This window comes from Eleginops maclovinus, chromosome 23, assembly GCF_036324505.1.
Source record: "Eleginops maclovinus isolate JMC-PN-2008 ecotype Puerto Natales chromosome 23, JC_Emac_rtc_rv5, whole genome shotgun sequence".
Classification (NCBI taxonomy): domain Eukaryota; kingdom Metazoa; phylum Chordata; class Actinopteri; order Perciformes; family Eleginopidae; genus Eleginops; species Eleginops maclovinus.
In genome coordinates, this window is record NC_086371.1 from 14,416,679 (window position 1) to 14,433,021 (window position 16,343).

Below are 16,343 nucleotides of genomic sequence, written 5' to 3' on the forward strand. Positions count from 1 at the left end.
CAGAGGAGCCTCTTAAAGAAGAAGTTACAGGTCTGTGAGAGCCAGAAATCTTGCTTGTTTGTAGGTGACCAAATACTTATTTTACCGAGGAATTTACCAATTAATTCATTAAAAATCCTACAATGTGATTTCCTGGATTGTTTCCCCCATTCTGTCTCTCATAGTTGAAGTGTACCTATGATGAAAATTACAGGCATCTCTCATCTTTTTAAATGGGAGAACTTGCACAATTGGTGGCTGACTAAATACTTTTTTGCCCCACTGTATATGATTTTATAAGAATACAAAAGGACACAGTTATTCATAACTGAATCCAAATAAATTTGTACACTAAAATGCTTTTCGCTTCCCTTATTGACATACTTTACCAGAATGTCTCAATAAAAAGGGAAGTGAAAAGAGGATGTAGAAAAACATGATTGGTCTCACAGTTGCTTTCATTTCCATGTCTGTATGCTCTCAGTAATTATTTACTGCAACACTAGCAGAGGTTGTGTCAAATAAAAATCAGAAGAACAGAAGCAGCCAACTGGCCATTTTAACTCCGTAACCGAGATATTTTTATAGATTTATAGACTAAGGACATTAACCTTCAGCTGTTTGATCAGATGTCTGCTGGCAATGTGTTCAAATATGATGCACTGCTACATGTCAATTAATTAAAAGTTCAATTAATCAACTCATCGTCATATTAAGCTGCGGTGCTTCTGCGGAAAAAATCCATCAGCCTTAGTACAGGTTAGTGCAATCTTATCTACTCTGATGATGTTGGATTTCGTTTTATGGTGTTAGACCATTTAACAAATTGATTCATAAAGAGGTCTGTTTGGATTAACATGCAAAGCTCTAGAAACATAATCATTAGATCTACCTATTGAATGCTAATTGATTTGTTAAGTTCAGTACGATCGATGTTTAAATTTGGATGCCAGGTTGAAGGTTATATATTTTTTAAACAAATACTTCACATTATAAGGTCAATTGCAGTTGAATTACATCCTTTATGAAAGTTACAGAATGATATCCACTATTTCACGCTTTACAATTTGATTCTATTATTTTTTTCACCGCATTCATGTCCTATCTGTATATTGCAATACATACAACACTGTAAACAAATTTCTGTACAAGGAGTCTCAAGTTGAATCAACTTTTTCTCGAGCTGTTTCAACAAAATATCACCGTCATCATTTTAAGTGCAGAACTGTTTTACAGGTGTACCTTCTAAAATATCAACTAAGTGTCCCACTTACATGTTTTCCTTTTCTTTCATCCAGACAAACAATGACGCCTGTGACAGTTGCTCTCTCGGTGGCAGCCATGTTGATGGGACTCCAGTGGAGTGCTTCATTCCCTGACAGCTTGGTAGACCTCTCATCCAAAAACCTCTCCTCCGTCCCAAGAGACCTGCCACAGACGGCAGAGTCTATAGATCTCTCATGCAACCACATTCAGCAACTTCACGGAGGAGACTTCAAAAACACCTCTCTCCTAAGATTCCTGAACATTTCCTGGAATATTTTGGAGGACATTGATGAAGACACGTTCCTTGACACGCCGCTCCTGGAGGATCTGGACCTGTCACACAACAAGCTGAGGAACCTGTCGGCCCAGCAGTACCTGCTCCACACAGAGAACCTTCTGGTACTAAATCTGACCTTCAACAAGTTTTTTACAATGACCCTTGGGAGTGAGTTCAGTTCATTAGTAAAACTGGAGAGATTGGCACTTGGAGCCCAGAAAATCAGTATGGGTGATTTCAAGAATATTGCTGAAGTGAAACTGCGTATACTCACTCTATCTCTGGAGAATAAACCCTGGAGTTATACAGCAGGCAGTCTGATCGATGTTCATGCTCAAAGGCTTCAGATAGCCCTCACTGGTTCTCGAATATTAGACCATGATCTGGTTGCTGATGCTCTGTCACTCTTCGCTGAAGTGGAGTTGATCAATATGACAGGTGGCTACAAAAAACTGAGCGAGCAACTGATGGAGAGAGTAGCAATACTCACATCTCACCTATATCTCACCAAAATGTATATCAGCTGGACAGAATTTTCTGACTGTGTGAATATCATTCTGCATAAATCTATTACCCACCTGAGGGTCTCTGATGTGACCTTGTACATTTTGCCTTTTGTAGACACTTATGTAACCCAGACGTCAAAGATGAAGTCCTTTACAGTCAGACGGGCAGTGGTGAAGGACTTCTTCTTTTCTCAGGAGGCTTTGTACAACTTCTTTATCAACATGCCAGTGGAAAGTTTAGCAATCATTGAGACTTCAATCATACACATGACGTGCCCAAAGTTGCGCAGTCCTACCCTCCAGTTGGACTTTTCCAATTGTGCTCTATCGGACTCCATCTTCTCCAGAGTGGAGGGTGAAGAAATTCTCGAATGTGAGAATCTGGATAACTTGAGGAAGTTGATTCTGGTTGGCAACAATCTCAAGAGACTTCAGATAGTGAGCAAACGTGTGCAATACATGAAGTCCCTGCAACAGCTGGACCTCAGCCTCAACTCCCTGGTTTATGACGGGCTCCTAAAATGCGTCTGGCCACCCAACATTATAAATATGACTCTGTCTTCCAATGGTCTGACAGACTCTGTTTTTAAATGTTTACCCCAAACAACAGAGAACCTAGACCTTCAAAACAACCAGGTTTCTGTAATACCATCATTCATCTTAAAACTGAAAAAACTTTCATCTCTGAATCTAAATGCAAATAGGCTGCGGGACCTGCCTGTATGTATGGGATTCCCCATATTGAGTGAGCTTCTGCTTAGGTCAAATTCCCTCCATGCACCATCGGTGAACAAGCTGGAAAGCTGCCCTGAACTGAAAACCCTGGATGTCAGTAACAACCCCTTTGCCTGCACCTGCGCACTGAGGAGTTTCATAAGCCTTGGCATCAAGTCTGAAAGGATAAGTCACCCAGGAATTAAATTGTTGCGCTGGCCTGCAGGGTATTACTGCACTTACCCAGAACCCATTAGAGACTTCACCTTGAGGGACATCTCATTCCCAGAAGTCTCCTGTAATGTGGGCCTTCTAGCTGCAGCCATCTTGGGCCCAGCAGTGATTGTGATAATTGCAGTTGTGACCCTGTGCCATCATTTGGATGTACCCTGGTATATGGGTATGATCTGGCAGTGGACTAGAGCCAAACATCGCACCAGAAAGCATCAGGTTCGCCCTGAAGATCTGTTGGGTGTTGAGTTTCATGCTTTTGTGTCTTACAGCCAGCATGACGCAGACTGGGTTCAGAACTCCCTCCTCCCCAACCTTGAAGGCCCAGCAGGAGGTCTCCAGATCTGTCATCACGGAAAATCCTTTGTACCCGGAAACACAATTATTGAGAACATCATCGCATGTGTGGCGAAAAGCCGACGCTCAGTGTTTGTGCTCTCTGCCCACTTCGTCAAAAGTGAGTGGTGTCACTATGAGCTGTACTTTGCCAGCCACCAACGCCTTGCTTGGGGATCAGATAGCGTTGTGCTGGTGCTGCTCGAGCCTCTACCTCAATACCTGATACCATCCAAGTACTACCAGCTGAAGTCCATGATGGGCCGGCACACATACCTGGAGTGGCCCCAGGAGAGGGCCAAGCAAAGGTTGTTCTGGGCTAATCTGAGAGCTGCCCTCCAGGCAGACTTGCCAAAAGCACCAGTGACACATGGGGAAGAGGAAAGGAAGTAGGAAGAGGAAGTGTAAATGGGACAGAAGGGAGAATTTAACAAAAGGAACATAGTAAGATACAAAAAAAAACATGGGCACTTTAGTGCATTTAGAGGACATTTAATGACAACATTTATATAAACTAACACTTCAAGTTTGTAACAAAAACAATAAACTTTACCCAAGAATATCAAAAATGAACTTCATTCTTTTGTCAATTTCAACTGCCATTCAATGTTACAATAGGATTTAACCACTTCAAATGTGGTTGAGCACAAAACTACAGTCTTACATAGTCTGCATGAGCACTGTATATTCAGAAAAACGGCATTATCTAACTTTTATCATATCTATCTTAAGGCAAGGAGACCTTATTCAGTTCTGTGATGGACGATAATGAAAAGAGACAGAAAATCAGTCCAGCTGAATTAACACTCGGCCTGGAATATAAAGCATAAGGAGGTTCAAAAGTCACAGGCGAGCTTTCAAGGAAGAGACTGAATGATCATGATTTTCTCATTGATGCAGAAACGATGAAGCACACTGAACAGGTTTTCTGCACAACGCGACACCTGCCTCTCCATTGCCAGACGGAAATCTTCCTTCACTCCTTTGGTGATTCCACGAGTCACTGTGTGGTGTCTGCAAAAAAAAAAAAGGGGGGAAAAAATTAACAAAAACATACATAAGGTCAAGAGATGTACTATGATAAGATAATTTGAGGCCAACAAATATGCCATAAAGACAAAATCATTAGAAAACCTTTCCCTTTTCAAACAAACATCATACAGTCAATCAAGATTTCACAACAAATTCATCATCATAAAGAAACAACATATAAAACAGGTTGACAAATGAAATGAGATCAAATGTTATGAAAAGGTTAAAAAAAATAAACGAAATTGACTTCACAACAAGACCAACATCATCTTCAAATAACAATAACAACAACAGTGATGACCACAGAAAGACGAGCAATGGCTCAAATAAAAGAAACGCGAACAGGAAATCAAACTAACTCTTGATGTAAAATGACAGGCCCAACTCAAAACTGGGGGATGACAAGCCTTGAAGTTGGGAATGAAGGAAGGGTGACTGGTGTGGGGGAGGGATGGGGCTGTGGGAGGAGGGGCCTGGGGTACCTTTCCATCGTCTGCACCCCTTGCAGCAGGAGGGTATTTAACTCCACCCCCAAGGCGGGACTAGGGTTCCTAAGGGACAGCAACATTCAACAACTCTTAGTCAGTGAGGGTGCATTCAAGAGTCTTAACTTCTACAGCAATGAATGAAGGAGTTAAACAGAAGGTTATTTAAATCATGAACCCCTTCTCTTTCTGATGTCCGCTCCATTAACAGCATTTTCAGTTCAAAGCACATTTTTCCCCACAGGCCATGTATGTCTACTGAGACCATCAATTAATATTACTTTTAAACAACAGAACGGGAGTGTGCAGAGTCACGATGCAAACTGACAGGTTTCAAAAAAGAAAAGTTCTTACTTGATCAACATTCCCTGATTGGGCAGCAGCTCGAGTTGAATCCTCCCCCCTTCTGGAGTACGCAGGTAAGCAAACTCCTCCAGCATGTCAATGTCTGACCGATATCATGAGCTCATGAAAATTACAATCCAAGACAAGAGAACAAAAACAAAGGAATTGGTCTTTATATTCCATCAGAAAATCCATTTAAATAAAAGGCAGAGGCTTGTGTGAGCAGTTGCAGGAAAAAGGATACTCGTGACGTAGTTGAAGAAATTCTCATACTGGAAACTGCCTTGCTGACAGATCTTATCCACTGCCTTTAAAAACAGCATCTCGCCCTGTGGCCAGTCGTGCTGCAGGAGCACCACCACATGGCCGAGCGACAGGTCGTCACGACTGTCACTGAAGGTACGGAGCTAAATGCACAAAATAAAAAAACAAGAGAAAATAGGTTTTACAACATTTAATGCCTTAATGGATAATTACATCGCCACAAGTAATCAACTATCCTGGGCAACTATCAAAATAAGAGAGACCATAATACAATATATATATTATTTTATAAATACCTTAAAGCAGGCAAACATCAGCTGGAAACAGAAAGGTAACACAGCTTTGCTGGTGCAGGGAAGCAACCTCAGGTCATTACCTAGAAATCGCAAAAATAAGTCCCTCATAATGTTCTGATGTATCATAGTAACATATTTCTGGATCACATGACAAATGGTGTTATTCCTGTGAGTATAAGTATGTGAGTATCAAGTGACAGCAGTTTTTTTAACAAATCAATATGTGAGTTGAAGCAATGATAACTTCCTTATGGTATTCAAGTTGAGTTACTGGTTACAACTAAATGTTACAACATGCAGGCAGACACAACACCACCATGTTTCGCTCATTACAAAGGATCAAAAAGCTGTTTAAAGGGTCAAATCATTAAATGAGACATGTTTTACTTAATGCAGGTGGTATTTACCTTTTCTTGTTTTGGTTTTGACTCTACTCCAGTCTTCAGGGCTCTTTGTAGGTTCTTGGGTCGGGGGCGTCAGCCCGCAAACGACATCAAGCAGCTTCTCACAGGCCAGCTGATGCACACATTACAGTACAGTACAGTACATGCATCACATGTCGAAGTATGGCAGAGCTTTAATAGTACATTTTTTTATAAAATGAAATTAAAATAAACTGTTTGCATTTATTATATAATTTGTACTCAAAATCCAGTCGTAATGACATGTTGTTCGTGTGTTATGTAACTTTTGCCAGGCCGAAACCGTTTCTTAAAATTATTGTCGACCATATTCACGCCAAATTAAGCCTTGCATGTACAAAAATGTTGAACATGTAAATGTAATATAAATTTAGAAGCCTCCGGGCAAACTTATCAGATATCAGTTAGGCAAAATGGAAAAATATACTGTTTATGCAAGTGTATCTCAAAGCATCTGAAATTGTAACTCTGCTCTGCTGCAGCTATGAGCCTCTTAAATTGACCTTTACTATAACGCCACCTGCAGGCCAAGAGGTGTTAAAGATACAATATGAAAGCATTATGTTTTTTTGTATAGCTCTAAGGATTGGTTAAGAATATATAAATAAATAAAACAACATACTGTAGATGCATTTCCTATGATACAAAAGATACAACAAGTACTGGGCAATACAATAGTATAAAACATTCTGTGTGTGAATGTGTACCCTGTATTCTCCCAGTGCGTAGTGGCAGGACGCCTGCTGAATGAGAGCCCTGTGGTGCTCCAGACTGCCCTGCCCTGAAGGGCTCTGCTGCCCCGGCTGAGGCTGCTGCATTGCGGCCATCTGGTGCAGACTGGAGAGGGCTTTACGGTACTGACCCTGGACACAGACACACACAGACACACACACACACGGACACATATACACATACACACACACACACACACACACACACACACACACACACACACACACACACACACACACACACACACACACACACACACACACACACACACACACACACACACACACACACACACACACACACACACACACACACACACACACACACACACACACACACACACAGCATATAGTCACAGACGATTCATAGCCACACATAGAGAAATATTTATTTGAACATTTAGACATATCTACTAGTTAAGAAACCCACATATTGTAATAATTCCATTACATTTTCCTTACTTTTATCCACTGCTTGTCATCCGGTGAGGTACGTTTCATAACCTCTTTTTGCCCCATTCTCTAATAATGTCACTCCTCCAATAATTTGTCACAAATAAATACCTTTTTAAAAAACACACTATATAAACAACAAACACAAGGGCAGAAGGGGTCATGTCAACAGAAAGCAAATACATCATAACCGTTTCTTGCCTGGTATATGATCATGTCGCTGAGGAATATTCTGAACCACAGCCAGCTGTCTGTTTTCCAAGAGGCACAGATCTTCTTGAACTCTGGTAAAATGTTACACAAACAAATAATCAAGATTTTATGTTTGAAATGTTCTGTTTTGGAATTTGTGTAACTGAGTCTGATCCTGTTTTTTTTTGCTATCAAGTGTCTTGTAAGCCCATATGGGATGGACACCACATTGTGCAGGATAAACCAAATAAACAAACCCAAGACCTCATCTGCAGTATTGTGTTTTTTTATTCATGCGTGTCCGACTGAACGAACCCTGTCTGGCTGGGTAAAACAACAACACATATGAACAGAGGAGGTGTTTACCAGTTTCGAGGCCTTCGTGGGAGTGAAGAAGGTCCCAGCTCTCCCTTGCTGTGCGGAAACTCTCAAGAGTCTCTGACCAGCTGGGCATTTCAGTCTTGTTTACTAAAATGTGTCGAACGCGACCTTTACCCAATCCCTCCTCATCATCTGAGCTCTGAAATGAAAAATAAATACAGACAAGGTCTAACATTAAGTAGTAGAAAAAGGCAGATACAACAGCCACACTATAAAACTATATAGCAACACATTAACAGTATTTCTTGACTTGAAACATTAAAAGGTTTCCTGAGCTGTACCCACCATCGTCTTCTCTCTCCCATCTGCCAGTTTGCGTTTCTTATGTGCATGTTTCCCTGCTCCTCTTTCCACCTCCACATCATTATACACGGAGCTGAAATCCTCTACAAGGATCCACGGCCCCGAGCTTAGCACATTCACACCTGCCAAACATAAACCCATCATTTTGATCATTAAAACTTTAATTGAAAGACAATAGTGATGCATTTCCTGAGGGACTACAGTGAAATAAACAAACAAAGAGAGAGGCTGACCCTGGAACAGTGCAGGCTGTACAGAGGAGAGATAGAGGAAGGCGCTGCGGAAGAGGACGAGCGCAGCACAGATCACCACTTGACTACAGCATCGGGACCTCGTGTCTCCTTCCAGACTAGGCAGGTAGCGACATAGCTCCTTCACTCTCTGCAGCATGTCCACATAACTCCTAGAGAAAGTGTACACAAACACACAAGAAAAAACATACAGTATTAAAACCACTTGTGTACATCAACACCCAGTGGCGGCTGGCCAATAGAGGGCGCTAGGGCGCCGCCCCACCACTCACCTCTCACCACATTTCCTTGAATAAGACATCAAAAAAATTAAATAAAAATGAAATAATAAAATAAAAATATTTCGAAATATATGTTTATATTTTTTTAGATGTGCAAAATAAATATTTCATAGTTAATGATGAGTAAAGTTGTTTCGTTCGTTGACATTGTCTGATTGGTGACGTATTTCCGCCCTGGGGCGCCGGAATCTTTGCCCATAGACTCTCGTTAAAAGTTGTACATGCGCAGTAGCTCCTCTTCAATACAAGAGATAGGACGATGTTGGGGCGCACCTCTCCTGCGCCCCGAGCTGAATGCAGCTGGATTTGGCGGCGGGGCTGACGTCACAGCCTTCTGTCATAAAGGATGTGTATTGTCCATGTTATATATGATATATATTATTTAAATATATAGATATAGAGATATATCTAGAGATAGATAGAGAGATAGATATAGAGATAGATAGATATTTATTATATATGTATATTGGCCATCTGTATAGTAATATAGCACATCTGAATATTTGTTCATACTACATCTGTTTATACTATGCCAATTATTCCCACCTCTTTATACTGCCCTTATCTTTACATAATCACTCTTAACTGCATATACTGTACATACTCTATATATCGCACTTGTTTCTCTTTGCACTTCTATCTATCTATCTATAATGTTGTTTTTGTTGTTTTCATTTATGTAAATACACTCGTTTGATACCTTAGTACATGTATGCATGCTTTTTTTTTTTTTATATATACATTTTGGAGTTATAGCCCCCCCTGGAGAAAACTCCACCAGCCGCCACTGTCAACACCATCTCTTATATGACAGCAATACATCCACCTATACGAGACACAGTAGACTAAATATAATGACTACGATCAACACCCTAACCCTACTTTGAATAACAGAATATTATGGCCATGAATGTCAGATGTATTGTTGAGCTGTTGTGAAAGAATGCATTCATTTAAGCTGGGTGTAACTAATAACTTGCTGTATATCACAACTTGAATACAAAACAACCATGAAACACAGTAATGGCTTATTGACATGCAGACAGATAGACTACCTCTGTCCCTTGTCTCCCTGCCACTCGCAGCGTGCTCCAACAGCAGCGACAATATCCAACAGCCTCTCCCAAGGTTCTGCAACCACTGACGACTTTTCTGACAGGCCTTCAATCACATAACGCTGGGAGCTACGGGACACAGTGGGTGACTTCAGAGACCCATCTTGAGTGCCTGAAACACGAGGAGCAGAAAACAAATTCAGGCAGGCAGTAAAGAAAAACAATATACAGGACAAGAAATATTTGAGATAAAGAAAAAGTGCAACATCAAACCCTTGCAGGTTCACCTTGTATCTGTACATCAGGTGCGGCTCCACGGGTAACGTAGCCAATGTAAAATTCAGCTGCTTTTAGCATGTATTTCTGCATCAAGCTGGCTGGCAAGCGCATGTCCATGTTGTTAATGACCAAAGGAAGGACATCACATACTGTAGTAGTAACAAAAAATGATATAGAAAGTTATTGCATATACATAATATTGATTTGAATAAAAAGCATGTTTTAAATCTGAGTTTCAATCACCAAAGAGTTTTCTGAAGCAGTTGACTGGAGTCTCCACATTCTCTGATGCCTCCGCCTCTAACAAGGTCTCTCCTAGACTGACCTAAAATCACAGCAGAACGTTAGCACTGACTGTTTTAGTGTTAAATTGTCAACAAACAGGGGGGGTGCGTTTATTACATACCCCGTGTTGGACCACAGACTCTGGAAAGCGCTTAAGAAGAAGGAGCAGCATCTCTGCCTTCTCCAAAGTGTTGAAACACTGCTCTGTGGCTTTTAATAGCATCTCACACTGCACACGGCCAGGCAGCGTCTCAAAAAGCCCTGGGGAAGACAAATACACACGTAAAAAAACATATACACTGTTCAGATTTCCAAAACCAACAGTGTTTCCCACACTTCATTGTCCTGACAGTGAATTACACTTCTCTCACCTCGTAGAAACTGGGCATGTTTGTCCTGGGAGTCACTGCGCAGTGCAGCTGTGATGACACTGATTTCTCTCCAAACAATGGGCTGATCTGGGAAGTTTATAAACCTAAAGATTGGAAAGACCATTAGCAACTTTTGGCTCAGACTCAGCCAAGGACATCTGACAGTAACACTTACAGAAGTAGTAACCAGTAACTCACATGTCATAGAGCAGTCTCCCTGACGAGGCGGTCCTCTCTGCATTGCGCTCGATTATGTACATTTCGTACTGCGAAAACATGTCAAAAACAATTTAAAACTGTACTCCTACCAGAGGATATATGCTACACATAGCAAACAATTAAGAAATGCATGCAGTGGTTAGACAATAAACAGTCAAATTGTACCTGTATGTTGAAATCTGCAGGGTACAGGGTCCTGGCAGTGATGAGCCAGGCTTTGGCAGCACAGGGATCATCAGAGACCAGCTCTCGAGCTCTCTTCACCAAAAACTCACAGTCCTTTTGAGCTGACATTTTTACATGCAGCTAGTTTTTAATACCAAAAGCGAGCCACTGAACTAGTTTAATGCATGCGGTGGTCTTACACACGGACACGTCTTACGGTGGATAGATTTCAGTTGCAAGATCAGATAGCTAACGTTACGCGAAACAGAACTGTCTGAATACAGCTATATCTATATTATGTAGTTAGCAACATGAAGCTAGCTGACATCTTTTCTACAACTGTTTAACAGATCGTGCTAATTGTATTCAAGTATCTCTTACAATTCAAATACCATGAATACAAAGAGAAAGGAAAGCAACTAAATGCTGTTTTGAAATTTACCAGGCAAACCTAATCCTTTATTTACCGGCAGATCTCCTATCGTAACAAGAATGACGTCGCGACATAGTCGTAAAACTGTTGCTACATCCTGCTTTACGACAAAAAACGACGTAAGTCAGGTCTAAACCGTTTGCAACCTTATATTTCACTCAAAACTGTGAATTGTTCATACTTCAAGTCCTCTCTTTCCGTGTACCTTCGTCTAATTTGATTTTCTTTGTTAAACCAGTAAACAGGAAACCGACTTTTTTTGGTTTTTGCTCTTCAAATGACTCAGTGCCCACAGGATCTTTGGAGCGAGAGGAGGGACTCTTTGAAGTCATTTCAAAACAAAAGCCCTCGTCTGCTAAAAGACACTTGTCAATAGATCAAGGGTTTATTGATCCGTCAAGTTTGAATCGTCATTATCTTTCTAACTTAACCAAACTATGAAAGCTATCATCCCGCTCTATTTAACACTGGTATTATCAATATAGTATCTGAGAGGGAGCGAAGGAGATGAAATGTATTTTACCAGACGAGGGCTTTTTTAAAAAAATCACATCCCAGATTTCCGCCCTGGCCCTCGCCCCCAAACTTCGGCTCGCACTTAATAATGTAAAGAGCAAAACAGAAAGAAAAAACGTTTGTTGTCGCTTTTAAGATGACTGGTTTGAGAATGAAAAGTAATTGAAACGAAGGGACGCGTTTACCTTCGTTTCAATTATTTATTTCCGGACTCGAATTGTTATTTAGGTGACTGAACATAAATGGCACTGTCATGCTTAATAGGCTGCGCGAAGCTCAAAAAGGAAGGGATTTGATTACTAGGAAAAAATTAGGATAAGGTGTTGGAAACTCATAGAGGAGTAATATAAGCCTAAAATAATTTTGTTTAATTAAATATGGTTTCGTTTTTTACATGTGCACATAACTTTAGATTTGCAGAAGTGCGCAGGCGCGTTTTCGCGGTCACCTGCTGCTGCAGCCCAGACAGACACGACCTACAGCTGTTGTGACCCAATTACCCTGCAGAAAACTGCCCGCCACCTGTCCAGAGACAGGACAGCGTCTGAACAGCAGGTAACGATTTCTTTTTGAGCCCGATCAAAACTGTGAAATGCGTCTTTGTCTCCTGATATTCAGTCGCTGTCAGAGAAGTGTGCAACCAATCATCAACACCCATCGTCTGTCCGTGTTGACTCTGTAATGCTAGTCATTTAGCTTGCTAGCCTGATATGTATTTTGCTTTAGCATACAACCTTTGTATCTGACCTTGTTGTAGTGTTATCTGTTTGCCTTAATCATAAATGTGATACTTTATTCCCTATACAACCGAGTAGGCCCTGTCATTGGCACTGTTAAGCTAACAGTCTACTAGCCATGTTGGCTGAGCAGCCTAGGGTGTGTGAGATAGCTTTTGAGCTAAGCATGCTAGCTCTTCTATGTGGGCATTTTAACAGTAGCTAATATTGTTTCGTGCCCTTATTGTGATTTAAACATTTGATAGTATTAGGCTTTCATGTCTGTGTGAGTTATGTCTTTATATATTCTCTATGTTATCAGCCCAACTGACAGGAAAACAGGCATGTCACGACAAGCTAATATACAGGAAGTATTCAAAACGGGGAGAGGGCGTAGAATCCACTAATGGGTACAAATCAGATTACGTAAATGGGTGGCTGTCTTCTGCTCAAATCCGTTGATTAGGTTAATTTATTTATATGTAACCTGGTTGCCATTTTAATTCTATAATTTTTTCACTAATATTTCCATGCTGCATTAAAACATGACACAGCAAAACAACATCTCAGAAACATAACATAACTATCCGAAGTTATATAAAATCTGAATGAAAAGTGTTGGCTATATGTATAATTGACTGGTTAGTGAAGAAACACCTTCATGTGGTTGCTGGTGTGTAAACTCTCACGATATGGGACTAAATTGACACTTCAAAGCTGCCATGTTTTAAACAAATACATCTTACTTAAAACCTGGGTCCTCTTGCATAAGTGGTTCTCACAGGTCAGTAGCCATGTGGCAGGTTTGTCATACTGACTGCAACTGTGTGTAAGGATTTCTGGGAGATATTTAGGTTAACATGCTATGACCTCTAATGACCTCAAAGCTTTTGCCACTACTATCTCTTCCTTGGTTTATAATTAGACAACCCCTACAAAACTTGCTTCAAGCACTGAATGTATTTATGCTTTTATTTTAAATTTAGATAGGACACTGCTTTCTTTTGAGAATGTGTTGTTTCCATTGCATGTGGCAGGACCACTAGCCTCTTAAATACTTGCAAAAGAAAAACATACATAACACTTACATTTTAAGGTTGAATATATGGTGCTTTGTAATGTATGTTAAACCTAGTGTTTCTGCCGCCTATAGTTGTTCTATACTGCCCTATGACAAAGCTTATCAATCCCTCACTTGTGTAATGGCTCTTATCAGTTGCCAGTTAAGACAACATACATGGCTTTAGAAGTTGAAAGCAGATCGCTAAAGGTGTTAAACAGTAACATGTAGCTTGTAGGGGCCATTTAATGTACAAGCCAATAGTATATCTCATACTAGAGAGAGAATCTTTCAAAATATACTGATTCGCATACATGTTGTTGGAATATAAGGTAAATTGAGCTATATTAATATTTAGGGGATTGCAGTTGTGTGTTTAATTGATATTTAATCATTGCTGCTAATTTTTCGGCATTGGGATTTTTGCCATGGGATAATAAAATAGGGAAGGAAATATATTGTGTGAATGCGTGCAATCTCCCTATTTTCATTGTGTATTGGGGTCCCTTAACTGTCACATTATCAAATGAAGGCACAATAATAATCAGAGTGTATTTTATATTAACATGCATATCTGATTTGTTTTCCTCTTTCACAGTGTGAATATTTTTCCGAATTGTGTGGTGCAGATGTGATGCTGGAGGAACAGGCTGTGGAGCTCTGAGCCTCCCATGGATGTCAGCACCATGGAGTCGAAGTCATCCCAGACCCCTCAGCCTTCGGCCGCCCTGGCAAAAGGCGGCTACTCCCTGCTGTCTAGTGGAACTCTTGGTGCCGGGCTGGGCACCCAAGGGATACACTATTTTTGCGGCTCCGTTGCAGCTTTTACCAACATTGTGGTGACTTTCCCAATCCAGAAGGTGCTGTTCCGCCAGCAGCTACACGGTGTGTTGGCCAATGAGGCGGTGCGGCAACTGCAGAGGGAGGGGCTTAGGAATCTTTATCGGGGTCTGCTGCCCCCGCTGCTCCAGAAGAGCACTACAGTGGCCATCATGTTTGGCCTGTACGAGGACTTCTCTAGAGTCTTACTAGACCGGGCCGCTGGCACAGGTGTGCCGGAGCTGGCCACCCGGAGCTTTGCTGCAGCGTTGGCAGGAACCGCAGAGGCCCTCCTAACACCGTTTGAGCGTGTGCAGACTCTTTTACAAGACCATCGTCACCACGGGCGCTTCAAAAACACAGTCCACACCTTCAGGACACTTGTGACTGAGTATGGTGTCAGAGAGTGCTACCGTGGCCTGGTGCCCATAATTATTCGTAATGGCCCCAGCAATGTGCTCTTCTTCGGGCTCCGTGGGCCCATTAAGGAGCAGCTCCCAGAAGTCAATAGCCGGGCAGGCCACATTCTAAATGATTTTGTATGTGGAGGGTTGTTAGGGGCAGCCCTGGGCATTATGTTCTATCCCTTAAATGTGGTCAAGTCCCGGGCCCAGTCTCAGGTAGGTGGAGCCTTCCAGCCTTGCAGGCAGGTGCTGCTAACAGTGTGGAGAGAAAGGGGGGGCAGTGTGGCCATGCTGTTCAGAGGGGCCACTCTCAATTACCACCGTTCACTGCTCTCCTGGGGGATCATCAATGCCACCTATGAGCTGCTGCTGAAGGAGCTGTCATAATAGAGATATAGAGAACAAGAGAAAGCATTTAAAGGGAAAAACCTGTTTAAATTGTAAGAGTCATTTGTTGAAAAGAAAGGAAACCATTAAGTAAAGCCGATGTACTTGCTGTCTGGCAATTTTTTGGGGGCCCACAGACTGAAAGACAGCAGCATAGTTGCACTTCTAACAGGGGCCAACAGTCAGTGTAAGATAACCCACCTGCCACATGCCATGACTATTTACTGTTGTCAGTATTTAAAACAAGACACAAGCTTTAGCCTATACAAAACTTGTGCCGGGGTCCAATTAAAATGCCCTTGTTTGCTCTCTGTACAAACATGTTGTTGAGCAAACTAAATTATGCGCTTTTTCCCCACAGTTTCAAGCAAAGGTTACTTCACTGGATTAACTGTTTCATCGTATGTGCTGTGCTGATTTGTGGACAACATGCGTCTGTTTGTTTGACCGAGAGTATTTCCTCTGTCAGGCTGTTTTGTGCCCCTTAACTTAATCACTTTTGTACTTTTGACAATGGAAATACCCCAACATGTTCCATCAAGAAAAGTGTAATAAAATATAGAGTTGGCTGTATTATTTCTCTTTGTGCACCATCTCAAACTATTCAGCCTGTATAAATATTATATGATCAAAAATCTTTTATTTCAGAAATTGTTTAAATAAATGTGAGTGATATATGTTCTTGGAAATACTGTCAGGCGGTTTTAAACAGTTTCTCCTTTTACACATGAATTTCTTTTTTGGTCAATTCAAAATGAAATGTTTTTTCAGGCACAATTTGTCTTTGTCTCTTTGTTTGATTAAGAAAGTTCTCCAGGCATGTGTTGTTTGAGTTTTGAGAAGTGCCCGTTGATGTCAGTAAAACAAAGTTACACACAGTTTTCTTGTC

General features: G+C 41.2%; 3 protein-coding genes across 6 annotated transcripts; 2 read left to right on the forward strand and 1 right to left on the reverse strand.

The window, feature by feature from the left end:
- The first annotated feature begins 464 nt into the window (after positions 1–464).
- Positions 465–4,361, forward strand: tlr1 (toll-like receptor 1). Its single transcript, XM_063876880.1, has 2 exons — positions 465–738; positions 1,278–4,361. Exon 2 carries the CDS (start codon positions 1,285–1,287, stop codon positions 3,700–3,702), a length of 2,418 nt encoding a protein of 805 aa, XP_063732950.1. The 5' UTR covers positions 465–738; positions 1,278–1,284; the 3' UTR covers positions 3,703–4,361.
- ints10 (integrator complex subunit 10) lies at positions 3,787–12,144 on the reverse strand. 3 transcript variants are annotated; one of them, XM_063876881.1, is made up of 18 exons: positions 11,120–12,141; positions 10,934–11,001; positions 10,736–10,839; positions 10,486–10,625; positions 10,323–10,404; positions 10,088–10,228; positions 9,801–9,972; positions 8,447–8,616; positions 8,196–8,335; positions 7,896–8,049; positions 7,539–7,621; positions 6,861–7,016; positions 6,139–6,247; positions 5,732–5,811; positions 5,416–5,578; positions 5,181–5,274; positions 4,824–4,892; positions 3,787–4,323 (listed from the first exon to the last, which is right to left on the reverse strand). In XM_063876881.1, exons 1-18 carry the CDS (start codon positions 11,246–11,248, stop codon positions 4,167–4,169), a joined length of 2,211 nt encoding a protein of 736 aa, XP_063732951.1. In that variant the 5' UTR covers positions 11,249–12,141; the 3' UTR covers positions 3,787–4,166. The 3 variants fall into 3 exon arrangements, 2 of the variants coding, with proteins under 2 accessions (XP_063732951.1, XP_063732952.1); XM_063876882.1 differs by lacking the exon at positions 4,824–4,892 and having other exon boundaries at positions 11,120–12,129; XR_010165186.1 differs by lacking the exon at positions 4,824–4,892 and having other exon boundaries at positions 4,189–4,323; positions 5,181–5,278; positions 11,120–12,144.
- On the forward strand, positions 11,653–16,332 carry LOC134860043 (mitochondrial nicotinamide adenine dinucleotide transporter SLC25A51-like). 2 transcript variants are annotated; one of them, XM_063876883.1, is made up of 3 exons: positions 11,653–11,671; positions 12,481–12,623; positions 14,443–16,332. In XM_063876883.1, exon 3 carries the CDS (start codon positions 14,516–14,518, stop codon positions 15,452–15,454), a length of 939 nt encoding a protein of 312 aa, XP_063732953.1. In that variant the 5' UTR covers positions 11,653–11,671; positions 12,481–12,623; positions 14,443–14,515; the 3' UTR covers positions 15,455–16,332. The 2 variants fall into 2 exon arrangements, with proteins under 2 accessions (XP_063732953.1, XP_063732954.1); XM_063876884.1 differs by lacking the exon at positions 11,653–11,671 and having other exon boundaries at positions 11,681–12,623; positions 14,474–16,332.
- The last annotated feature ends 11 nt before the right edge of the window (positions 16,333–16,343 follow it).